A 27,149-nucleotide genomic window follows, 5' to 3' on the forward strand; every position below is an offset into this window, starting at 1 on the left:
TACCAGTGTAGTTAATTTTCAAATCAAAATGTAGAACTTTATATTTATTCCTATTAAATTTTATTGGTTTTGATTTATCATTTCAGAATATTCTGATCTTTTTGAGCTTGACATTTACTTAGTGTTATTAGTTGTCCTTGGTAACTTTCTGGCACCTCAAAGTTTTATAAACGTTATTTTTGTCAAAGCTACTGATTGAAAAATGCACAGAAAGAGGGCCCCAGAGAAGAAAGTCCTGGATAATATAACTTAAGACACAGCTTAGACTGGCAATGGGCCAGTGATGATTTTTTTAGTTTATGTTCTCATAAAGCTATATAAGGCGTGACAAATAAGCTTAAGGAAATAAGAGTGCTTGCTTATTCACTTTGTCTCTTATTAAATGAATGAATAGATGAAGAACATAAGGTTCTCGTTGTTGCTGAAGTGCAGCTGTGGAAGCAATGTTGCAAAACAAATCATCAAAATGTACATCTGATGAATTCATGATCAACATAATTAGGGGTTATACGTAACCGATGTTCTTGGGTTCTATGATTCCACAGATAGGAACAATATGTCCAAAAGGTATGGTTTAATAATAGTCTCCATGACTAATTATATGCCAAATCCTACATAACAGATGCTCTTTTTCTCTCTTTTATACAAACAAATCTAAAACAGACGTAAAAATAATCACTAAATTGCTTAATATAATCTGACTAATATAATAATACTAAGTGGCAGAACTCACACCCAGGTAACACGTGCTTAACTACTGTCCTATCAGGTTAATAAAATTAAACAATCATCAGTATCTTTGTTTGTTTTCCTAAAGTATATAATTGGAAGGGGCTAGGGCACATAAACTATTCAGGCATAATTGATCTGTATATTCTTTTTTTTTTTTTTTTAATAACTTTCTCTCTTGTATGTAGCAGCATGGAATAATATCAAAGCAGAAGTGATATGACAACGCAAAACCACTAGATATTTAATTAACAAATTCTCATTCTTTAGCCCTATTTATTCATTTTGAGGTGTCATGAAAGAAAAGAGAAAAAGAAAGCCATATCTGCCTCTCAATAAGGAGGGTTTTTAGACAGAATTGTTTGTCTATATAGACTCTATTTACTTGGCACATAAAAAATGCTCTAGAAATGTTTATCTTGCTCATTCAATTAAACATTTACTGAACATTCTCTATGTGCTGGGTGATATGAAAAGCACCAGGGCTACAAACATAAGTAAAATTTAATTCCTGCCCTCAATTATTTTTGTATGTGTCTCCAGGGTTAGGAGAGGAGCGGAACTGAAGAAAGATCTTGTCTGCCAACAGTTCACAGAACAGATGATGTCTAAAGCACGGGTCCAATTTATCATGAGGAAAGCCAGCTCTACAACAGGATCTTAAGAGTTTACCACAGATTCTCTATGAAATATGCTCCTAGGACCTTCCCAGTAACCCAAATTCAGAAACCTTGACTAATTCCCTATTCCGCATACCTCCCCAAAAAGCAAACCTAAGAAGCAGTCTTTAGCACATATTCCAAAGATCTATTAATACTAAACCTAAAGATTTTCTCATTCAATACATTTTTACATTCCCAGGTAAAATTACCAGGCAAAAACGAATTACTTTTCACAATATCTATCATCATACAAGACAATCTGTTGATATGCTAGCAAAGCACTTCACTAAAAAAACAGAAAAACATCAAGTTGTTAGGTCTGTTTTAAAATATCTTTTAATAGAAAAAAAAAACTGAGACAGATTCAAGGTAGTACTCTGATTTCAAAAGTAATAATGTATTTGTGCTGAAACCAATGCACATTGGCTTAAGATGGCAAAAATGAGGTATGGGTCTGAATCAGGCAGTATCAATAAACCTAAACGATGAGCAGAATGAAAGTAGTAACTACACATTCAGATATTTAAGAGTTGCGCAGCGTCTACAAGGACATGTAATAACACAAAGAGTAAAGGAAGACAGATTTTGGACAGGACTCAGAAAGAATGGCATGGAACAATAAAAAATGATCAAATCAAATGAACAAAGTATGTTTTTTTCATTATAAATATGAAACATATTTTGAAAAACAAATATTGAAAAGTCCTTGTTTCTGGCCCATAATTTATTTCCATTTCCCTCCCTCTTTTTTGCAGGGATCGTAGAGAGGGAGGAGAGAGAAGCTCAGCAATGCATTTCAAAGAATATTTGTGACATTTTATTGAACACTTCTAGATGTTTGTAGTAGGAAGATTTTTAGGTAACCACATATTAACAGAATAGGCAGACATCACTGATCTTTCAGAACTGTAAATTGGATGTTAACTTTCCTTCCATGGCTCTTCATTACCTTTACAATAAAGTTCAAAGTTCTTAGACTAGCAGATAAGCCATTTCAAGATCTGACGTTTTCAGATTCATCTCCATCCATACAACTTTTTAGCAATTCAGATTTCTTTGCAGTTATTCAAATAAATCAAGTTATTCTTTCCTTCTGTAGCTTTTGTACACTGTTTCTTCTGCTTGAAATGCTTTCTTAAGCCCCTTTTCCATTTGACCAACTACTATTTTCCTAAAAAGACACTTTTGTGTCTTTCTCCTTGAAGAATTTTTTTCCCTGACATATTATTACTCTGTGTTATAATACCCTTCTTATGCCCCCACAACACTTTATGCATATCTCTTATTGCTCTTTTTATACTGTAATGCAATTGTTCATTTTATCCCTTTCTTCCTTATTACACTGTGTTCTTGGCAGAAACCGTATCTTAGTTTTCTCTGAGTCCCCTGCAGCTGGCACAGTTACCTCAGCAGATACTTAGTAAACTCATGAAAACAGTATCAGCAATTCGTCTCTCCAAGCGTTATGCTATAGTAGAAAAAGTACTATATTGAGCTTGCCCATAACTAGCTATAACTCACAAATCCTAACTGCCAATAAAATAAGGGCATTATTTAGATCTCTAAAGTTCCCTGTGATCTCTGTCAACTTTGTTTTTGTTTCTATAAACTCTTGATAGGTAATAAAACTACTTTAAAAAGGTAGTCTTTAATTCAAATGCTTATTAATTTATACTTGATTTATCTCAATTCTTTGGGTTTCACTAGAGAGGTTTCTTTTATTAACATAGTGGCTGTGAAGAGAAAAACTTTCCTAATTTGATGGCCTTACAGCCATAAGATCCTATTTTTCTCTCAGCTTCATTGGCATTTGATTTTCTTCCCTTAAGACGTTCTCTTTGTTATCTGTTGCCTTCACCTCTATTTCTACTCTTAACTTTTTACTTAGCTCTAGAACTAGTTCAGGAAGATGACTGCCATGTGACAGAAACCAGCGATGGCAAAAATGAAGAAAAAGAAGAGGATGAACTCCAGCAGTCAGTCTTTTTTCGTCCTACCTTCTTTTCTTGCGTGGAGTGAGGGCACACTGGTCTTTCCAAAGACTGAAACCCCAGGCCCTCGTTCACTACTACTCCTTCCACTATCACATATTTTAATTTTGGAAAAACAAAAACAAAAAGAGGGAAGAGCTTTTTACTTTATGTCTGGTTGCCCTTACCCTTTGCTGTGTTTTTAAACTCTGCCCTGTAATTTTAAGACAAAGTCTCCACTCTTATAACTGGTCATATAGAGAGAGGAGTCTCCCTTTTCCTAATCAGACCAGTCTTACTGAAGTAAAGAAATGTGTTTCTGCTTAAAAATATCTTCACATAGTAGTTAGTTTCTACTATTAGGATATTGTTAGTACTACAGGCATATTATAAATCCAATAGGTCCTGACTGAAGGGTTAACTGCCATATAAAAAAATCAATTTAATTGATTGTATGAGGGAGAGGGTTTACAAATTACAGTTACAACTGACTTTTACAATATAAGTTATTTAAAAATCAGACTCTGGCTATCCAACTGCAATTAGCAGTTTTTGTCTTTTAAGTCACACTAAAATAGTAATGAATATCCTCATTTGCAGATGTGTTTGAAAAGACCAACGTTATATTAGTTAAAGGCTTCTACTGTAATGGATATTTATTGAGAAAAATTTGAAAAGAGATGTACACATAAACCTAAGGTGTGTGCTCTATTAGAAACTTAAATTCTAAGCGGTACCCAGTATAAAAATAAAATTATCTTTATGAAAACCTAACTGACAAGTAAAGACAGGCAAAGTTTATTATATTGCTTATAAATTCTACTTCCTGGTTTCTTTTAAACCCATAATATGTGGACCCTTCCTATTTTGAAGTTACCTTACTTGCCACACAAAAGATTTAAATTAATTTAGAGAAAGTGCTAACTCTAAAACATGTAAGGTTTAGACAGCAGGCTAAATATTTTAATTGTAATTACTGAGCTAATTGCCTCTCTAGAAAGAGGTGTATTTCTTCTTTGATTAAGTCAAGTAGACAGTCCAGGAAAAATGGTGCCCTGGTTTGCCTGGGACAATCTTGGCTGACACCAGTTGTCTTGGAGTAATTGCTAGTGTCCACTTTGATTCTCAGAAGTATCATGGGTTGGATGACAGAGCATATATGGTCACCCTATTTCTAACATGTTCTTTTCAAATGAAAGCACAACTATTATTTAGGTACCCTAAATATGTAGAAGGCCCACAACTGAAGGGAATATAAAGAAATGTAAGAAATGCTATCTGCCCTCAAAGTGCTTAATGCTTAGTTGAAGAGACTGAATAAACATACAAAATTTAAATGGCTTTTAAAATATAACTAGAAGAAATGTTACAACATACCTAGTTACTTGCTAAATGAATGGCACAATAACTACTACAACAGGATTTCACAGGAGGTGGAGTAACTTTCTATTAAACTATTAACACCACAGCACCCAACATCACCATTCTGAGTGCCTTATATGTGCCAGGTCTGGTTTAGAGAGCTTTACACGTAGATGTTAAACCTCACAATTATCCTACGAGGTCTACTATTATTTCACAAGGATGGGAATTTCACTGATGAGAAATGTACCTGATAGAGGTTAAATACCATATGAAACTTCATACAGCTAGTAAGTGACAGAGTTGGTATTTAAACTCAGGTTCTCTAATTAAAAGCCAGTGACCTATTTATTGTTCTTGTTTTCACATAGGGTGGTAGTTTTCAACCAGAGGTAATTCTGCCCCTCGGGACATTTGGTGATATCTAGAGACATTTTTGTTTGTCACAAATGTGTGTGGGGGGGTGGCTAGTGAGCAGTGTGGAAGGAATGCTCACTCAAGACCACACACAGAAAACCTTTTAAAGATAAGATCTGAGCTCAGTCTTGAAGCACTGGTAGCATCTGGATAGGCTGGGGGATGGTGGTCATAAGGGTGAATTATAGATAAGAATAGTACACAAAGTACAAGACAGATTCTAGAGATAGTGAATAAGTCAATTTACCATGATTGAAATAAAACAGCATTGAAGGGCAAGTGGGAAGAAAGACTAGAAAGATGAAATGATCTTTTAAAAAGACTAAAGAACCTGAACTGGATTCAATGAAGATTTCGGACCAGGGGAGTGACATGAACAATATAATATTACAGTCAGATTAATCAAGAAACCAGGGCAAAGAGACTAATTAGGATGCTACTGGAATAATAGGTAATTCAGAGTTTGTGCTTTGGTGTGGTGGTATTGAGAAAGACAGGAAAAAAACCACAAGCATACACACTTTTATGTATCATAAATTTTTATCTTGTCTCAAACAATAAATTACCATTCTTACCTGTAATGCACTGAAACTGTCCATCTTCTCTTCTTATTGTAAATGCTTCCCCTGGGTTAACTTGTACCAGAATAACCTTAAAATAAGGGGAAGAAGTATTAATCAAAACAACAACAGAGCAAATTAGTATATCAAGATATTAAATGTTGCTAGTAAGAGAGTAGACGTGAGCTATTTAACCATATGAAACTGGAAAGAAAAATGGGAATTACACATTTTACACATTTGTTAAAAAAGTATCATTTCATTTTTCTAGAGGCCAGACTTAAGCCAAAAGTAAGGGACTAAAAAAAGATAATGGCAAACTTTTATTAGAAAGTCAATAAACCTCACTCTGAAACAAAGATGGAGTCAAACCACAGAGTATTTGGGTCATCGATACTTACGCAGTTCATCAGTTGTTAATTGCATTTAAAAAAAAATAAACTATAAATTTATAGGCAGAGCATGAAATGAGCATACTTGAATTATTATGACATCTCAAATTGTATTCAAGAATGTGTTAAATCAATCCCACAATTTAGTTTTCTTTTCATTACATAGGTAATATACTAATCTGATGACGTTTGAAAAACAGAAAACTGGATTAAAAAATCTGAGGTCCTTCTATCCTAAGATAAACATTATTAATATTCTCATACAGGTCTTAGTCTTGTTCTCTACATATGCAGGATTCACTTTTTCCCCTTAAATATAGATACACGAGTAAGATCTCCAATTCTGTATCTTTTTGTAGTTTAACATATAAAAAGACTTTTCCATGTTATTATTCAAACTATTTAATGAAATGACTATACCGTAAACCACTTCACCATTCTCTTACTATAAGGAATTTACGTAGTTTTCAATTTTCCCATTATTATAAACATAGAAGTGAGCATTTTGGTAAAAGCTTTTCCTTCTATAATTAGTATTGCTCCCTTATGACATATTCTCAGAAATAGAATTCTTGCTTCTGTCGCTGAACTGTTTAAAAGGGTTTTACTAATTCATATTCCCCCTCATAGTCTATGAGAATACCTTTTTGCCCTATTTTTTGCAACCTTGGAAAAATCAGTTTTAAAATCTTTGCTACCATGATAGATGAAAACAATATACTACTATTTTCTAATTTATACTTGATTATTAATGAGGTTAAATGTTATCTTTACGTTTGTTACTAGCTCTTTTGTAAACCGGCAGTTTATGTCACTTTACCCATTTCTCTTTTGGGATCTTAAACGTTTAGTGATTTTGATGAATTCTTTGCATATTGATAATAATACTGTACTACATCATGCTGCAAATATTTTTCCATTTTGTTTTCTCCTTAATTTTTAACACAATTATTTTCTTGCAGCCAATGTTATCTATTTTTGCCTTTGTGAGCATTTTTTATTGCTTCTAAATTTAACTTGCACTGGCTATCAAGTACTTGAAATGTGGATAGTCTGTATTGAGATGTGCTGTAAGTGTAAAATACATAACTGGTTTTCAAAGACTTAGTTCAAAAACACCAACAATGTAAAATATCTTGTTAATTTTTATATTGATTACATGTTGAAATAATGTTCTGGACATATTGGGTCAAATAAACATTATTACAATTAATTTCACCTGTTTTTACTTTTTTAATGTGGTTACTAAAAATTTTTAAATTACTTATGTGCTTGTATTATATTTCCATTGGACAGTGCTGACCTAGAGGTTTGATAAAAATACAAGTTCCTATTTTCTTCTATTTTTTAGATAATTTAATTGCATATATTTATTTCTTTAATGTATCTAAAATTTATCTGGAGAAGATTCAAAAAAGTATCTTTCCCTAGAGAGCTAACCAATACAATTTGCTACATTTAAGGTATGTCCTCTTAGCACACAACATACTCTGGCCCATCTCACCAATACCACTATCTATTTTGACAAAAGCAGCTTTGGAAATGTTTTATTTTAATCATTTTAAACACTATAGCTTTAGAAATATCTTATCTGATGGTGCCCCTCAATCACAACTCTTCTTGTTCAAATATTCCTTTTGATACTGACTGGTGATAAGAAAGGTAAAGTGCTACCAGAGCACACAGGACCAAGTATCTCAATTAGCCTGTTATCGAGCATGTGTGTGTACTTGTGTGCACGTGGTATTATGTTTGCATGTGTAATTGCTTTCTAGAGAATGCAAAATTTAAGTTCAGTCCTAAAGACTGAGCAGGAACTAATCTGGCAAGAAGAGTGGGAAGACCTTTCAGGTAAAGAGAAGAGCAAGTGCAAAGCTCCAGGAAAGGCAATGTCATAAACAGTTTATCGTATTCAATGAACCAAAAGAAAAAAGAAGTTCTATAGCTCTATATGGGTGGAACACGGGGTGGGAACACTGGAAAAAAGGCAAAACATGCAGGGAAAGATATACACAAGCCATGTCATGAAGCGTCTTGTGAGCCATTTTAAGGGCAATGAAGAGTATCACTTAAGCAGGTCGTGCTATAGAGGATTAAAAAGTACAAACGGACAGTTACAAAATAGTCATAGGGACGTAAAATAAAGCATAGGGGATATAGTTAACAATATTGTAGTAACTATGTATGGTGTCAGATGGGTAATAGATTTACTGGGGTGATCACTTTGTGAGTTATATAAATGTCTAATCACTGTTGTATATCTGAAACTAATATAATATTGTATGTCAAATGTAACTGAAAAATAAAAATTATTAAATGCAAGAAAAAGTAACACAAAAAGGTATTATAATGAAAATGTCACTGACTATAAGTGATAAAAACACCCTTTTATCTACATTAATGAAGACTACAAAAATCTAAAGAAAAGTAATTAAAATTTAATGCTCTTTGAATTTCCTAATAAATAACAGAAAAGATACAATAACTTGGAGGTTATGGAAGAAGAGAGTTTAAAAGGATCAAATATAAAATTTTACTTAGGGAAGAACTAAGTTTCAAAAACAGCAGGATAGTAGAAAAAGACATCTTTGGAGTGAGGAAGGAAAGAAAAGGACCAAGGGGAATAGATATCAGACATCGGCAAGCCTGATAACAAACACATCTAAACAAACAAAGCACACAAAAATTAGAGCTGAAGGAGACCTGAGATATCATTTAGTCCAATCCAGATTTACTTTTTAAAAAGTGAATATTCATATATCATATCTGATTATTGGTGTGATTGGGTAAACAATTCAAAACCATTCAAATAACTGTTCTCTTAGTCCACTCCTAGTGCATTTTAAAACTGAATTTATAGAAACTAAACACTTCAAGTGAGGCTAATTCAAATGAATTTATTATAAAAAATATAGAACTTAGGTACCACCTTGGAATCTAACCTATTGAATAAAAGTGCCAAAATGTATTTATGTTTTGTCTGTACAAATAAACTTTACTGAAATGTCATAAGGCATAATTGTTTATTAATAATTATTTGCATATATTTTAATGGAAACACAGTAATAAGTGAACAATATTTAAAAAATATAACCACCTAGGTATAAATTATACCTACTAGCTAGTATTCAACCGCGATTAACCACTGCTAAATACAACTGAAAATATTCTTTTGCATTTCAAAGATAATACAAAATTCTTTGGTCACTTGCTTCAATTTTACTTAATTGCTCTCAGTCTAAGATCTTTACGTGTAAAATGAGAATAAGAAAAACAGCAATCTTTCACCCGACCCACAGCACCATTCAAGCGTATTAGATAAGAAGATGTGCACTAGATGAAAGGAAATACATCTTAGAATCACCCTGGGAATTTTTCGGAATACTGTATAGGTATTATCCAGAGGATGATTAGTCTGGTATTTTTACCTTAACCAGAATCTCAGGGAAATAATCAGGTTTTCTAATGTAACTGATCATAATTTGTTAAGGTGGCCATCAGAATAATTATGCTATTATTTATTGCTCCATAAAATATCACTACTTTAAATACTAAAGGATTAGGTAAAAGATGTAAGGTTAGTTCTAATATTCTATAATCTCTAAAGAAAACAATAGGGGAAAAAAACTACCTTATTAAAAGTGATTTGTTGTGTGCAGTTAACAGAAATTTAACCTTTTGAATTTAAGAATTGTTTTGTTTTTTTTTTAATTATTTTTTCAGTTACAGTTGACATTCAATATTATTTTGTATTAGTTTCAGGTGTACAGCATAGTGGTTAGACATTTATATAATTTATATAGTGGTTTCCATATTACTCTAGTAACCATCTAGCACTATACACAGTCATTGCGACATTACTGACTATATTCTCTATGCTGTACTTTACATCCCCATGACTATTTGCAACTATCAATTTGCGTTTCTTAATCCCTTTACCTTTTTAACCCAGTCCTCCAACCCCTCTCCCCCCGGCAACCATCAGTTTATTCTCTGTATTTTAGGAAGTAATTTTAAAGTTTGTTTCTACAAAACTCTAACAGTTGAAATTGTTTATTTTGAGGGATATACACTTAACTGTAAAATCTTTAAGGATGTATTTATTTAAAAAATGTTCACCTATTATAAAATATAATCTATGAAAATATAGTCATTGAAAAAATACAGAAAGAATAATTACAGACAGCATCAATCTTGCAGATATTTTTCTCCTCTCCACCCCAAAGGACAGGCAACTTCCATTCTTCACTGTATATTAGGACTGACATTAAGTTAGATCCGAGGAGAACAAGGTAAGTACCTCACTGCTTTATTTCTAAAACTCAGTAGAGAGGTTAGGAGACAGAGCAAGAAAACCAACCAAGAAATCAAAAACATGTTCATGCTTTCCAATATTTGCAAATGTATGAATCTTGGCTACCACATCAGTTGGTTAAGGCTGCCATAACTAAGTACTACAGACTGGAGTGCTTACACTGAAATTTGTTCTCACAATTCTGGAGCTTAGAAGTTTGAGATCAAGATGTCGGAAGGGATGGTCTCTTCTGAGGCTTCCTTCATTCCTTACCTGGTAGATGGGACATATTCTGCCTGTCTTTTCACATGACCTGCCTGCTGTGTGTGTCTGTGTCCTCATATCCTCTTATTATATAGACACTAGTAAAAGGGAAATTCCTATTGGATTAGAGCCCACGCTAATGACTTCATTTTAGCTTAATTACCTCTTTAACTATTCCATCTCTACAGTCACATTCTGAGGTACTGGGTTTTAGGGCAGATGTCAACATACGAATTTTGGGGTGGGGTAGGGAAACACAATTCAGCCCATAACAGCAACCCTCAAATTACAGAAAGCACATGAACAAAACTGTCTGGAATGCCTAATCCTTTCCCCCTTTCCTTATCCTACTGCTTCTTTGTGCTTGCTTAAGGGTCCAACTTAATGAGAGTAGCAATAAAAGGGAAAATCCTTTGGGCCTTGTACCCTTGAATAATAGTTAATGTACCTTTAGCAATGTAGTTTCTAACCCATGGTCGAAGGCCTGAAAATTAACTCAATACTCACGGGATTGTTGTTAATGACTAAATGAGTTAACACAGCTCAAGTGCTTGGGACAGTGACTGACATATAGGAAGCACTAGTTTTATGTACGTTAGCCGCTGTTACTGTAAGCACTGTATGTGCAGCTCTTAGTATTATTCTTAGTATTGTCAATGCAGACCCACTGCTTTGAGGACTTGCCCCTAGCCTAGGAGAAGTAGAGCAATTTACATGAAAGAGAGAATAATATACCCAGAACACAATGTTTATGAGATTTCTCCTAAACTGATCTGGGACCTATCTGCTTCTTATTTTCCATTATTTTCCTGTACTGATCACAAATAACTGTATTGGAACACCCACCCTACTCACCTGATCTGACCCCCAATGACTTCTTTCTTTATCCAAAGATAAAGGAAATATTGAAAGGAAGATATTTTGATGACATTCAGGACATCAAGGGTAATATGACAACAGCTCTGATGGCCATTCCAGAAAAAAGAGTCCCAAAATTGCTTCGAAGGGTGAACTAGGTGCTGGCGTTGATGCATAGCTTCCCAAGGAAGGTGACCATTGTGATATTCAGCAATGAGGTAGGTAGCACGTTTCTAGCATGAGTTCTCGAATTTAACTGTCAGACCTCATATATATAATTTACATATTTAAAATATTAGTGCCCTTATAATTTTAACTACAGTTGTTTGTAAGATTTAAATAATTTAAACCATAGTATTTTTTTCAAACTACAAATAACTATAGATTTAATAAAATTATTCTAGGGTAAGCACAATGAGTGATTTTAAGTTTACTACAAAACTGGCAAATCTGTAGCTTTTATCCCCTATTAGAAGCTGTATGTATTTTTTAAAAAGTATCATCGTTTTACTTCCTTAGCATATAAAAACAAACGCTTTAGCTATAAATTATAAAAATTTATATAAATTACAGTACTAAATCAGGAACATGCTTATCTAAAAAGCTACTTTAAACCTTAGCACTTTACATCTTGTTTGCATCCTCTTTAATTTTCTCATTCAACTGTTGCTACATCTACCAAAGGCTGCTGTTAAGATTCAACAGTTTCTACTCCAGGTGTTCCAATTTGTTCCATTCAATGAATACGAACGTAAAACATCATTGGCAATTTTAACCTCAGACTACCCTTAGTCTAATAGGTCAACTTTACAAATTTCATTCTGGGTAGTATCTTAAACCATGTTATACCTATCTGGTGAAGATACTCAAGAAGGCGGGATGTTAAAGGTATACTGCTAATCTATCAGTATACTCATTAATTCCTACTTCAAACCTTGCTTTCTAATCAAATTAGCCCATGTACAGTAAGCTTCCTTTTGTACATGAATGTATCAAGTCACCACAGCAACTAAATCAACGAAGAGCTGCAGTAGCATCTGTTTCTGGATCATCCAACATCAGTTAACAAGTTGGAATTGAAGAGTGTGCTGTTCCCAAATACATTTTATTTTAAAGCCATAGTTTTATTTTATTTATTTTTGCTCTCTGATCTTGGAGTATGTCGGTATACAGTTTATAAATACTATATGCAAATATGTACCCGTGTACATATAAGAAAGTCGACAGTGTCACTATGCAAACAATTTAACATGTACTTAGAAATAACCTATTAATGTGTTAATTCTGCAACTGACTCCAAATTTAACTGATTTATCAATGAAAATTGGTAAAGGTCTTTTGACAGTAATTTATTTCTGGATTCTAGCAATCACATTTATATTACATAAATACATACCTAAAACATGCAGAGGGGTTTTAAAATACTTTAGACATAATCCACATACCATAAAATTTACTCTTTAACGGGTACAATTCAGTCATTTCCAGTACAAATGCTGAGTTGTACAACCATCACCAAAGTAAATGCTAGAACATTTACATCACTTCAAAAAAATTTTTGTAGACTTTTGTGACTGGTTTCTTTCACTTAGTATAAAGTTTTCGAGGTTCATCCAAGTTGTAGCATATATTGAAATACTTCATTCTAGTTTATGGCCAAATAACATTCCATTGTATGGATATATTGTTTATCTAATCATCTGTTGATAGAAATTTGGATTGTTTCCATCTTTGGCTATTATAAGTAATGCTGTGCAAGTTTTTACATGGATATAGGTTTTTGTTTCTCTTGTGTATATACCTAGGAGAATTGCTGGTTAATATGGTAACTGTATGTTTGTTTAAGGAACTGCCAGACTGTTTTCGAAGTGGATTCCCCAGCTTACATTCCCACCAGCAGTGAATTTACGAGTATTTCAATTTTTCCATATCCTTGCCAACACTTGTTACTATCTGACTTTTTGATTCTAGCTATTCTAATAAGCGTAAGTGGTAGGTATCTCATTATGGTTTTCATTTGCATCTCCCTAATGACTAAGGATGTTGAGTAACTTTTCATGTACTTATTGGCCATGTGCATAACTTCTTTGAAGAAATGACTATTTAAAACCTTTGCCTACTTTTTAATTGGGTTTTCATCGTTGAGTTGTAAGAATTTCGTGTGTGTGTGTGTGTGTGTGTGTGTATGCACTAAATACAAGACCCTTATCAGAGACATGATTTGCAAACATTTTCCCTATTTTGTGGGTTGTCTTTTCAGTTTCTTCAAAGTGTCCCTTGAAACACAAAATTGTTCAATTTTAACGAAGGACACTATATTGCATTTTTTTCTCTTACTTGTACTGTTGGTAACATCCAGGAAATCAATGCCTCACTGAAAATCATGAAGATATATCCCTATATTTTATTCTAAGAGTTTTATACTTCAGCTCTTATCTCAGGCCTTTGATTCATTTTGAGTTAATTTTTGGATATTGTATGAGGTAAGAGTCCAACTTCATGTTTTGCCATGTGCATATCCAGTTGCCTCAGTACCATTTGTTGAAAAGACTATTCATTTTCCATTGAATCATTTAGGCATCTGTCAAAAATCAACTAACCATAAATGTAAGGGTCTGTTTCAGGACTCTCAATTCTATTCCATTGATCTGTATGTCTATTCTTATGCCAGTATCACACTGTCTTGATTACTGTAACTTTACAGCAAGTTTTGAAATTATAAAATGTTGAGTCTTCCAACTTTGTTCATTTTCAAGACTGATTTAGCTATCATGGGTTCTCTGCATTTCCGTATGATTTTTAGGGTCTAACTGTCAATACTTAAGCTGGAATTATGATAGGTGATGTGTTGCATCTGCACAATTTAGATAGTACTGCCATCTAAACAATAAGTCTTCTGATCTAAGATCATAGGGTGTCTTTCCACTTATTTAAGGCCTACTTTCAATAGTGTTTTACAATTTTCAGTGCACAAGTCTTGTACTTCTTTTGTTAAAATTTCTTCCTATTTTATTCTTTTTGATACTACTGTTAAGTGGAAATGTTTTTATAATTTCATTTTCAGATTGTTTATTGCTAGTGTAAAAATACAATTGATTTTTCTATACTGAATTTGCATTCTACAACCTTGCTGAACTCATTATCATTCTAACAGCTTTTTTATGGATTCTTTAGGATTTTCTTTTCATAAGATCATGTCATCTGAGAATAGAGATAGTTTTATTCCTTTTCTAATCCAGATGCCTTGAATTCCTTTAATTGCTAGTTGCCCTGGCTATAACTCCCAGTATAATATTGAATAAAAATAGTGAGAGCAAGATATCCATGTCTTATTCTTGATCTTAGAAGAAAAACATTCAGTCTTTCACCATTAAGTTTATTAGCTGTTGTGTTATTACAGATGGTCTTTATGAGGTTGAGGACTGAATATTTTTATCATGAAAGGGTGTTAAATTTTGTCAAATTCTTTTTCTGAGTCTACGGAGATGACAATGTGGCTTCTGTCCCTTTTCTATTATGTGGTGTATTACACTGATTATTTTATGATGTTGAACCTATTTTGCATTCCTGAGATAAATCCTACTTAGTTGTGGTATATAATTCATTTTACATGTTGCTGTATTTGGTTTGCTAGTATTTTTTTGAAGATTTTGTCTGTACTCATAAGGGATATTGAGCTGGAGTTTTCTTGTGGTATCTTTACGTAGTTTAGGTTTGGTGTTAATTCTCCTTTAACCATTTGGTGGAATTCACCAGTGAAGCCATCTGGGTCTGGGCTTTACTTTGTTAAGGTGTTTGGTCACAAATTCAATCTCTCTAGTAGCTAAAGCTCTATTCAGATTTTATTATTTTTAAGTCAGTTTTGGTAGTATGTGTCTTCCTAGATATTTGTCCAGGTCATCTAGATTATCTATCTGTTAGCGTGTAACTGTTCATAGTATTCCCTAATTATCTTTTTTATTTCTATAGTATCTGTAGTAACATCTCCACTTTCATTCTTGATTTTAGTAAACTGACTCTTTTCTTCTTGATTAAGGGGTTGGCAATTTTTTAATCTCAAATAATTAACCTTTGGTTTTGTTGATTTTTCTCTATTTCATTTATTCCCACTCTAAACTTTGCTATTTCCTTCCTTTTGCTTGCTTTGCATTTAGTTTATTCTTATTCGTCTAGTTTCTTAATGAAAGGTTATGTTATTGATTTGAGGAGCTTTTTTGTAATATTTTATGTGCATTTTTATTAGAAACTAACTGAATACAAAACAAAATCCGAACAGCAATATTTCAAAAACAACCATAATCTCTTCCTGAAACAAGTTAAAAAAAAAACACACAACAAAACACCTGCTCCAAACTCATCAAGTCATATACAACGGCAAACAATTAAGTTCGAGAACTCTGCTGAATATCACTACAGTCACCTTCAAAGTACTCCCCTTGGGAAGCTATGCACCGACATCAGTGCCTAGTCCACCCTTCAAAGCAATTTTGGAACTCTTTTTCTGGAATGGCCATCAGAGCTGTCATCGTATTACTACCCTTTATGTCCTGAATGTCATCAAATGTCTTCCTTTCAATATTTCCTTTATCTTTGGGTAAAGAAAGAAGTCATTGGGGGCCAGATCTGGTGAGTAGGGAGGGTGTTCCAACACAATTATTTGTTTACTGCCTAAAAACTCCCTCACAGATAGTGCTGTGTGAGCTGGTGCATTGTCATGATGCAAGAGCCATGAATTGTTGGCGAAAAGTTCAGGTCATCTTTTTCACACAGGCTTTTCAGCACTTCCAAATAGTAAAGGTGGTTGACTGTCCAGTTGGTACAAATTCGTAATGAATAATCCCTCTGATGTAAAAAAAGGTAAGCAACATCGTTGCAATAAGTTCGTGAACTTAATTGTCACACCTCATAAATTTTATACACACACACACACACACACACACACACACACACAGCTTTTTGGATTTCAATCATACCTCAATAAAGTGGTTTAAAACATTTAAAAAATATAATACACAGTTCAAAAATAAAACTTTTTAAAAAACCAAATGACCTCTATGAGTTGCAGGGGGTGGATAGGACAAAGGTTTATTTCATGTGAACCCTCTAATAACTTCTTGCATTAATCTAAAACACACTCATATCACCCAGTTCATATTCTTTTTTAGAAATCAAGTTGATTTTTTTTAACTGAATCTTTTAATTTATTTGGGGGTTGGAGAAATTGGCTATATATTATTTAATATTTCTTGATGTATAATATTTGCCCAAATTTAATGGTATCTCTACAGTATCTTTGTCAACCTTTGTGCATTTAATTTAGACTACCACCACTAACCCCCTATTTTTTTAATTTTTATTTTTCAATTACAGTTGATATTCAATATTATTTTATATTAGTTTCAGGTAAACAGTACAGTGGTTAGACATTTATATGATTTACAAAGTGATCTCCTCAGTCTAGTACCCACCTGGCACTATATACAGTTACTACAATATTATTGACTATATTCCCTATGCTGTACTTTACAACTCCATGATTATTTTGTAACTAGCAATTTGTATGTCTTAATCCCATCACCATTTTCACCCAGCTCCCCAACCCACTTCCCATATGGTAACCAGTCGTTCGTTTTTTGTATCTGTGAGTCTGTTTCTGCTTTGCTTGTTCGTTTATTTTTGTTCTTTAGATTCCACATATAAGTGACATTGTATGGTATTTGTCTTTCTGATTTACTTCACTTAGCATATACCCTCTAGGTCCATTCATGTTGTTGCACCTTTCTTTTTTAAGAAGTAAACAAGTATAAATTTGCATCTAAGCCCTGCTTTCGCTATATCTCATAAATTTTTGATATGTTGTCTTTGTTTTCATTCATTCTAAAGTATTGTCTAATCCCTTGTGATATCTTCTTTGGTCCATTGGTTATTTACAAATATACTGTTTAATTTTTACATGGTTTCCCAAATTTCCTTTTGTTATTGATTTCTAATTTCATTCGATTGTGGCTGGAGAACATACTTTGTATTATTTATGTCTTAAAATACATTGAAATTTGTTTTATGGCAAGACTACAATCTATCATGGGCTGATCCATGTGCACTTGAGAAGTTTTATGTTCTGCTTTCAAATGGAGTGCTCTACAGATGTCTGTTAGATGTACAGTGTTATTCATGTCTTGTATTTCCTTGTTTATCTTCTTAGTTGCTCTATTCATTGTTGAAAGTGAGGTACTGAAGTTTCCAAATGTTGTCCGGTTGTCTATTTCTCTCCTCAATTCTGTCAATTTTTACTTCAGGTATTTTGGGGCTCTGAAATACCTGAGCCTTTTATCATTACAAAATTCTTCCTTTGTCTTTAGTAACATTATTTTTGTCTTAAAGTCTATTTATTTGATATTAGTATAGCCACTTCATCCATCTTTTGGTTATAATTTGCATGGTATATCTTTTTCCATCCCTTTAATTTCAACCTACCTGTGTCTTTGATTTAAAGACTGTCTTTTGTACATCCAGCACGTAGATTTATTGATTTTTATCCATTCTGTCAATCTCTGTCTTTTCATTATCATGTTCAATTCATTAATATTTAATGGAATTACTGATAAGGTATAATTACATTTGCCATTTTGCTACTTGTTTTATGTAACTGTCTTTTTTTGTTCCTCAATTCTTCCATTACTGCCTATTTTTTTTTGTTAAACATTTTCTAGTGTTCCATTTTAATTCTATTGTTTCTTTTACTGTACTTTTTTGAGTTATTTTCTTAGTAGATGCTCTGAGGATTACAATTAACCTCTTAACTTATAATAATCTAATTAAGATTGATTCCAATTTAATTTCAATTGTAAATAAAAACTTTGTTTCTTTATAGCTCAAGTCCTTGTCCCTTGCTTTGTTCTACTATTGTAATACTAATTACATCTTAATACATTATAAGCCAAAAAACACTGTGTATAATTATCACTTTTCATAAATGTCTTAAATGAGATAAGAGAATTATAAAAAAATATATTTATACTGTCTTAAATTTATCTACGTAGTTACTCTTACTGGCACTCTTTTATTTCTTCATATGGATTCAGTTACTGTCTTGTGAACAGTACTACTGAATGCAAAGAAACAAGGTTGAAAAAGCAGTCACTAACCATTCCTATAAGCCAAGTGCTATTATTTGTGAATTGCTTTATTAGTATCAACTGAATCATTATTTATCATTATCATCAATGTTCCAGTTCAGTTTATCAGCTTTTTAGTTTTAAAATGCCAGTTTCTATATTATATAGGTATACAGGCTTTAAGTGCTCAGTATGTTTACAGACACACGTGAGACACTGGGATTGATGATTAGTAGTTAAATAATAGCTATTTTATTCACACATTCTCCAAGACAAGGATTAATGCATCATTTAGAGCCATGCTGAAATCTTGGAAAGAGAAAATACTTTCTTCAAACGTAATCAAGTTATTTCTAAGGCAATAATGATTCGAAAAGCCTTTTAAATCACTCTTGGCCTTTACTCATATACTGGTTTATAATACTATGTTTGTATAGGAGTGGGGAGTGGTATACTCACACACTTAATTATAAATCTTTAGGAACAAAAATTGTATCTTGTTCTTAGCATTTTTCATATGACTTAAGTTAGTAGAGGTTACCCTGGAAAATGCTTGTGAAGTTGAAATATATTTCAGTTCTTAGAAAAAGACTATTTGAGAACTAACCATAACATCTAATCAATTTTGAATCTAATGTTTTATGATTTGTCACACAATCATGAGTCCTACCTACCCATGTCGAGCGGGCAAAAGGAAGATATTTAGGAGACCACTTAAAATACTGAAGAAAATATCAAAATATTTTTTTCCAGTAACATTTTGAGGAAGGGATAAAATGTAGAAAATATGAACTACTACTGCTTTAAAATAATGATTATTAAATAAAACAACAGTGTGCCCTGGCTAATTCTGAACTCATCAAAGCCAATTATTATAAAGATTGCATCATAGAGAAGATGACTTTCCCAGTGTCCCCACCTTAAAACAAACAAACAAAAAACCCTTAGGAAATGTTCATGTATATTCATTTTTTAAATTTATATTCATTTTTGTTCACACAGAAGGTACATACATATTCTCTCTAAAACTCAGTAATACACATACCCACTGTGATAGCTAAAATGAAAAAGACAATTCCAAATGTTTATTTGACTGTAAAGCAACTGCCAACAATATAGTGTTTATGGGAGTATGGAGTGGTACAGCCTCTTTGGAAACCTTTTTTTGCCATCAGTTGGGTGGCAAATAATCTTACCCTAGGATAAAATAATCTTACCCTAGAGGGAGGCAGTACATATTTGATGAAAATAATAGTCTTCTACAATAAGGAAGCAGAAGTAGCAAATTTGGGTTCAGAGAGTATAGGAGGAGTTCAATTGAATTTGAGGTACTTTGGGATGTGTAAGTAGAGATAAATAAAATAATAAGTTATTATTTGAACATACACATTTCTCTATGACCCATGCATCCCACTTGTAGGTTTCTATATTATAGGTATATGGACTATTAAGTGGTCAATATGTTTACAGACACATATGAGACACTGCATGCAGAGGTACAACAAAAGCCATGTACAAAAATGTTCTTGAAGAATTATTTGTGATAGCTCCAAACTGAAAACAACCCAAATTTCCATCAATAGGAGAATGAAGCAGTAAAGGTTTATTTGTATGAAGGAATATTATGCAGCAAATATTATGTTATAGGTGGTAATGGAGCAAAAGAAACCAAGAGGCAAAATAATATACATTGTATAATTCTATTTACATAAAATTTAAAAACAGGCAAAATTATCTTTGGTTTGGGGAGGAAAAAAAGAGGATACTGTTTGGAAGACAGGGGGGTACTTCTTGAGAAGGGGTAGGAGGGAAGCAAGTCTTGCAGGTGCTGGTAAAGTTCTATTTCTTGACCTGAGGGTGATTATACAGATGTGTTCACTTTATATTTTTATCTGGGTGTACAGAAATGATTTGTGCACTTTTCTGATGTATGTCAGTCTTAAATAAAAACATACTTAAAATTTTACACAGTTTAGATAAAGTAAAATGTGTCTTTCCACCTCTGGCCAACCAATCCCTCTGTCCTGAGAACAATCACTGTTAACAGCTGAATATGTAACTCTCCAGAGGTTTTTTTTTCCCTGTGATATATGTGTATGTACATTTGGAATTGCAAGTGTTTGCTTCTCTTTTTTCAATTGTTAGAGTTTTCTCTTTTTTAATTGAAAAAGTAATGAATTCACAAGATTTAAAAATATTCAAACAGTACAAAAGACTATAGGTAAAATGTAAACTGTTCTTTCTGGGGTCAGTCCCTGTTTATAATTTCTTGAACATTTTTCTGTCGTGTTTATATGTGTGTGCATATTTGTCCCATTTTCAAAACATTTTTGAATAAAATCACACAAATGCAGGATTTCAGGAAGCTGAATCTTGAGCATTCTCTCTGGGGGTAGGGACATATACAATAGTACTTTGAATACATAATCACCATAGTTTATTAATGAAAGGGAAATGTAAGACGTTAAAAAATCAGCATTCAACTTGTATTTCTACAAACATCTGTGCAATTTTTGACAAAAAGAAAAATCTTTCTTTGTATTAAGCTAACGTAAGAACATACAAAACATCATGGGAAAAATCATTTTTTTAAGGCTCCTTTTCATTTAACAGCTCTTATTACAGAAGTTTATAATCAGATTCACTTTTTAAATTTTTCAGTATTCTCTCGATAATTTTCCTTTGAATGTATTTCCCTATTTACTCAGTGCTGCTTACAAGTTATTCTTTATTTTCTCTTTACTTGATCCCAAATTATATTTCTTAAAAGTCAACAATTTCTACCGGATACTAGAGGCACAAGAACTAACTACAAAGTCACTTAACTAGAGGGTTAGAAATTAGAGGGTTAGAAATTATTCTAACTGTAGAATATTCAGGAATTAATAGAATATCAGTTATTTTTAGGTCAGAATCCATCAAAATTCCATGGCCATTATGTTTCATTTGAAGATGTTGTTCTCTGTAGAGTCTGATGATCCTTTCACAGTAGATTTAAAAACATACATATTTCATTAAAACATAAAACTTTTAATATTTTAATTTATAATTTTGTCATATTGGCTTAATTTGCTATTCAATTTTCAGATGAAATTATTTGTCAATAAAACACAAAATAATTTGTCAATTTTACTTTCTTGGAAATGAAATGAGAAGAGAGATATACTTTAGAAACAAATGAAATGATAATGGTCCCAGTCATTCAATAAGACTACTACTTTCATGCCGAATATAAAAATAAATTCTACTTTGTTTATAATCTCTGGAACTTTTCTTTTTTAACTGACATTTTAGGAAGCTTTTTTTTTCTTTAAATAGAGTACCTTAAAATTTGCACCCAATTTAGAAGTCTGATTATACTATCTCTTAGTAGAACAAAAATCAGCACAATATTATGTACATAAAGAGTACTTAGATATATGAAGCTAATTTTTTTTCAGAGCAGGATAGCTGAATCTTTATCATAAAGCTAACTTTTAAAAAGATGTACTTATAAAAAATGTGACACTATAAGCGAATTGTCAGATCGGTAGTTAGTGTGTAAAGCTTTTATTTTTTTATTTTTTTAATCTCTAAGGAAATAATGTTAATACTGGATTTTTTTTAAGTATCTGATTGTCTCATGAAATATAGAAAGTGGCATGGTATACACATGTAGAAGAAACAAACTCTAGTGGGAAAGAGAAGATTGTTTTAATGTTTAAATTCTAGTTTGTCCAAAAGCCTTTAAGAATGAGAAAAATAGCAAATATCTATATTATTTGCCATGCAAAACTACACAGCATTTAGAAAACTAATTTGGGCAGTGAAATTCTGGATTAGAATTCTAGAGCATAAAATTATTGTCATAAAGCTGTGAGTTATTATTTGAGTCTCAGTAATCTCACCCCAAGATTTACTGAATGTTTATAGTTTGTATTTATGCTATCAGAATTGTTCATGTACGTACTTATAAATTTACAAATGTGATCACCTTTTAAAGTTCTTATATCTGATTTTTGGTTAATGAAAAATTTCCTTCTTATTTCCATTTAAAACAAATACAACTTGCAAGGCGAAAAATTTTGATCCAAAGTAGCATTAGACAAAAGCTAATGTTAGAAAATAACATTTTAGGATTTGCTTCAGGTGGTGTACAGAGGGAGAAGCACCTTTATTTTCACATACCCTGCTTTTCTGGTTTGTCACTAGTGCTCACTGAACAAAGAGGCTCTGAATATTTCTGAAACAATTATCAATAAAATGTTCAACCAAAGAGTCTGATGCATGAGATCTTATCACATATGAACAAAAATAATGAAATCCCTCAAGTAAGGAAATTTAGTGACCCTGTAAGGTCTATTTATTCTGAATTTCTAAAGTGAAGATCTGAGTCAGCTGAAAAAACACCTTCTTTTTACAGTCATTTGTCCTGCCTGTTTAAGTTTATTCTCTATATATAGTCACGTATTTATATAATGTGGAAAATGACTATCTCATACACGTTGATAAACAATAAACACATTGTTTTTCAAAGTTTAGATGTCAATAAAAAATCTGAAATTACACTAGGAAAATGTTACCATCCATACAGAACCTGTTCTCTGACCATTTTGCATGTTTTACTTCATTAAAATTTTTTGATGATGCCACCAAGAATGGAAGAGTATGAAGTTCCTAAAGGCCACTCCTCTATAAAAGGAATGACAAAACAGGCAAAAATTGTGAAAATCAACTTTCCCCGAACTCTGCCAATTAACCATAGGCTTGCAACAATTCACTCAAGTAAAATAACTGAATCCTGGTAAGGACAGTGAGCTATGTGCCATTTTATTTTACCCTATTCTGTTCTCTCTCTCCCTAGCATCATGGAAGCTTTGAAACCAACAGCCACAAACTCACAGCAGCAATAAAAAACCAGCAGACTAGCTGCTCCAGAAGGCAACAAAATATGTTTGGAGTTTCATAAAAGTCCCATCTCCAGAGCATTATCATTATCTGACCAGTCTGACAATTCTCTGGAAACACCATTCCCAGGACTTGCTTTTATTTGACCTTCTCAGAGCTCACACACATAAAACAGCTTTCACCCCAGGGAGTTAAGTCTCAAACAATCAATGGGAGGTGGTTAACATCACAGTTGCCAGAGGTAATGATGACAATTATGGAAAACAAGAAGTTGACCAAAGAGCAGAAGATACCCCACCAGAACAGGAAAAAAAATATTTTTTTTAAATGAGGATAGTTTAAGGGATCTCTCGGACAACATCAAGCTTACTAACATTTGCATTGTAGGAGTACGAGAAAGCAAAGGGAAAGAGCAAGGGATTAAAAATCTATTTGAAGAAATAATGACAGAAAACTTCCCTAACCTGGTGAAAGAAAATGACATATGACAAGCCCAGGAAGCAGAGTCCTAAACAAGATGAACTCAAAGAGGCCCATACTAAAACACATCATAATTGAAATGCCAAAGGTTAAAGACAAAGAGAGAATCTCAAAAGCAGCAAGAGAAAAGCAGTCACTGACATACAAGAGAGCTCCCATGAGACTGTCAGCTGATTTCTCAACAGAAACTTTGCAGGCAGGCAGGGACTGGCATGAAATATTCCAAGTGATGAAAAGCAAGGACCTACAACTCAGATTACTCTACCCAGCAAACCTATCATTTAGAATCAAAGGAGAGAAAAAGAGTTTCCCAGACAAGGAAAAGTTAAAGGAGTTCACCACTAAAACAGCATTGCAAGAAATGTTCAAGGGACTTCTTTAAGATGATAAAAATATATGAATAAGAAAATATGGGAAAGAAAAACATTCCCCCAGACAAAGGGAAACACATAATAAAAGCATTAGATCGACCAACTATAAAGGTAAAAGACAAAGTGACGGAAAAAAGGCAAGTACAAAGATTAAAAGGCAAAAGTAGGAAGATCATGTGTAATCACTGTAATTAAAGGATACACACAAAAACAAAGGTAAAAAATAACGACAAAAACATAAACATGGAGGGGTGAGTAAAAACTGTAGTGATTTTAGAATGTGTTGAACTTAAAGAGACCGTTACCTCAAAATACACTACTATAAATAACTTGGTATATAGGAAACACATGGTAACCACAAACCCCAAATCTGTAAGACATATACAAGAAAAAAGATAAAGGAATACAAAAAACACTACAAAAAACACTATCAACATGCAAGAAAAGAGAGCAAGAGAATGTGGACAAAAAAGGGGTCCTATTGAAAGTAACTTCACAGGGTGATTTGAACATAAATTCCTAACTGAGCAGGTCATGGTGTGTAGTCATGCCCCAGGCATATAACTTCTTTAGTGAAAGGTTTTAAGTCAGCCCTGTCCATTGTTCTTGTGCATTTAGGTTAATACTCCTTTGAAATACCAAAGTAATACCCTTTGAAAGGATATTTCCCACCTCATATAATCTTCCTTAGGTTCTCTCCTTAATTTCCAATGCATAAAAGAAACTGTAAAACTGTTATTCTCGGGAGCATTTGAGAACTGACTCCCAAGCATATGTCATCTTTTTGGCTCAAACACACACTTTAAAAAGCTCTCTACAGGTTTGGATGTTCTTAAATTGACAATAATAAGAAATTAACAGAGAAGAACTACAAAAAAATCAGAAAATAATTAATAAAATGGCAATAACTACATACCGATGAATAATTACTTTCAATGTAAATACACTAAATGCTCCAATCAAAACACATATGGGGGTTTAATGGTAAGAAAACAAGAACAATATATATATTGCCTATAAGAGACTTCAGATCGAAAGACACAAACACACTGAAGGTAAAGGGATGGAAAAAGATATTTCATGCAAATGGAAACAAATAAAAAGCTGGGGTAGCAATACTTAGACAAAATAGACTTTAAAACAAGGCCTATAACAGGACATTTCATGATGATAAAGGGATCATTACAAAAAGAGGACATAACTCTAGTAACATCTACGTACCCAATGTAGGAGTACCAAAATGTACAAAGCCTATATTGATGGACATAAAGGGAGAGATAAACATCAATACAGTCATAGTGGGGGACTTTAACTCCCCATTGACATCAATGGATAGATCATTCAGACAGAAATCAACAAAGAAACAGTGGCCTTAAATGACACATTGGAGCAGATAGTCTTAATGGATATTTTTAGGACATTTCACCCCAAAACAGCAGAATATACATTTTTGTCAATTACACATGGAACGTTTTCCAGGATAGACAAAATGTTAGGCCACAAATAAAGCCTCAATAAATTTAAGAAGACTGAAATCATATCAAGCATCATCTCCGATTACAACAGTATGAAAGTAGAAATCAATTACGTAAAGAGAACTGAAAAACACATGGAGGCTAAATAACACGCTATTAAATAATTAATGGGTTAACAAGATCAAGGAATAAAAAAATACCTTGAAACAAATGAAAATAAATACCCAACAATCCCAAAATCTGTGAGACACAGCCAAAGCAGTTCTAAGAGGGAAACTTACTTGTATAACATAAAGGCCTACCTCAAGAAAGGAGAAAAACTAACAATCTGACCTTACACCTGAAGGAACTAGAAAAAGAACAAAGTCCAAAGTGAGTAGAAGGAAGGAACTAATAAAGATCAGAGCAGAAATAAACAAAATAGAGTTTAAAAAACACAATACAAAAGGTCAATGAAACCAGGAGCTGGTTCTTTGAAAGGATAAACAAAATTGAACAACCTTAACTGGACTCATGAAGAAAAAAAAAGAACCCAAATAAATAAAATCAGAAAGGAAAGAGAAGTGACAACTGACATCACAGAAATACAAAGGATTGTAAGAAAATTCTGTAAACAACTATATGCCAACAAATTGGACAACCTAGAAGAAAGGGATAAATCCCTAGAAATATATAATCTTTTAAGACTGAATCAAGAAGAAACAGAAAATCTGAACAGACTGATAACTACAACTGACATCGAATCAGTAATCAACAGGCTCCAAACAAATTCACAGGCGAATTCTATCAAACATTCATAGAAGAATTAACACCTATCCTTCTCAAACTATACCAAAAAATTGATAAGGATGGAAGCTCATTTTACGAGGCCAACATTACCCTGATTCTAGAACCACAAACATTACAAAAAAAGAAAACTATAGTTCGATATCCCTGATAAACATAAATGCAAAAATCCTCACTGAAATGTTAAACCGAATTCAGCAATACATCAAAAAGATCATACACCATGATCAAGTGGAATTTATTCCTGAGATTCAAGGTTGGTTCAATACCTGCAAATTAATTAATGTGATACACTACATAAAATGAAGGATAAAAATATGATCATATCAATAGGTGCAGAAAAAGCATTTGACAAAATCCAACATCCATTTATTAAAAAACTCCCAGCGAAGTGAAAATAGAGGGAACGTACCTCAACATAATAAAGGCCATGCATAACAAACCCACAGCTAACATCATACTCAATGGTAAAAAGCTCAGGAACAAGACAAGGATGTCCAATTTCATCACTTTTAGTCAACATAGCT

At 32.9% G+C, this 27,149-nt stretch overlaps 1 protein-coding gene across 8 annotated transcripts in view; it reads right to left on the minus strand.

Moving 5' to 3' along the window:
- Positions 1 to 27,149, minus strand: part of FNDC3A (fibronectin type III domain containing 3A) — a 156,034-nt gene that overhangs the window by 89,821 nt on the left and 39,064 nt on the right. For all 8 annotated transcript variants that reach the window (XM_033104246.1, XM_033104240.1, XM_033104239.1 and 5 more), the window contains one exon: positions 5,716 to 5,791. In XM_033104246.1, coding sequence (XP_032960137.1) covers positions 5,716 to 5,791 — 76 coding nt within the window. The remainder of the gene's footprint in view (positions 1 to 5,715; positions 5,792 to 27,149) is intronic.

Source organism: Rhinolophus ferrumequinum, chromosome 4, assembly GCF_004115265.2.
Source record: "Rhinolophus ferrumequinum isolate MPI-CBG mRhiFer1 chromosome 4, mRhiFer1_v1.p, whole genome shotgun sequence".
Lineage (NCBI taxonomy): Eukaryota > Metazoa > Chordata > Mammalia > Chiroptera > Rhinolophidae > Rhinolophus > Rhinolophus ferrumequinum.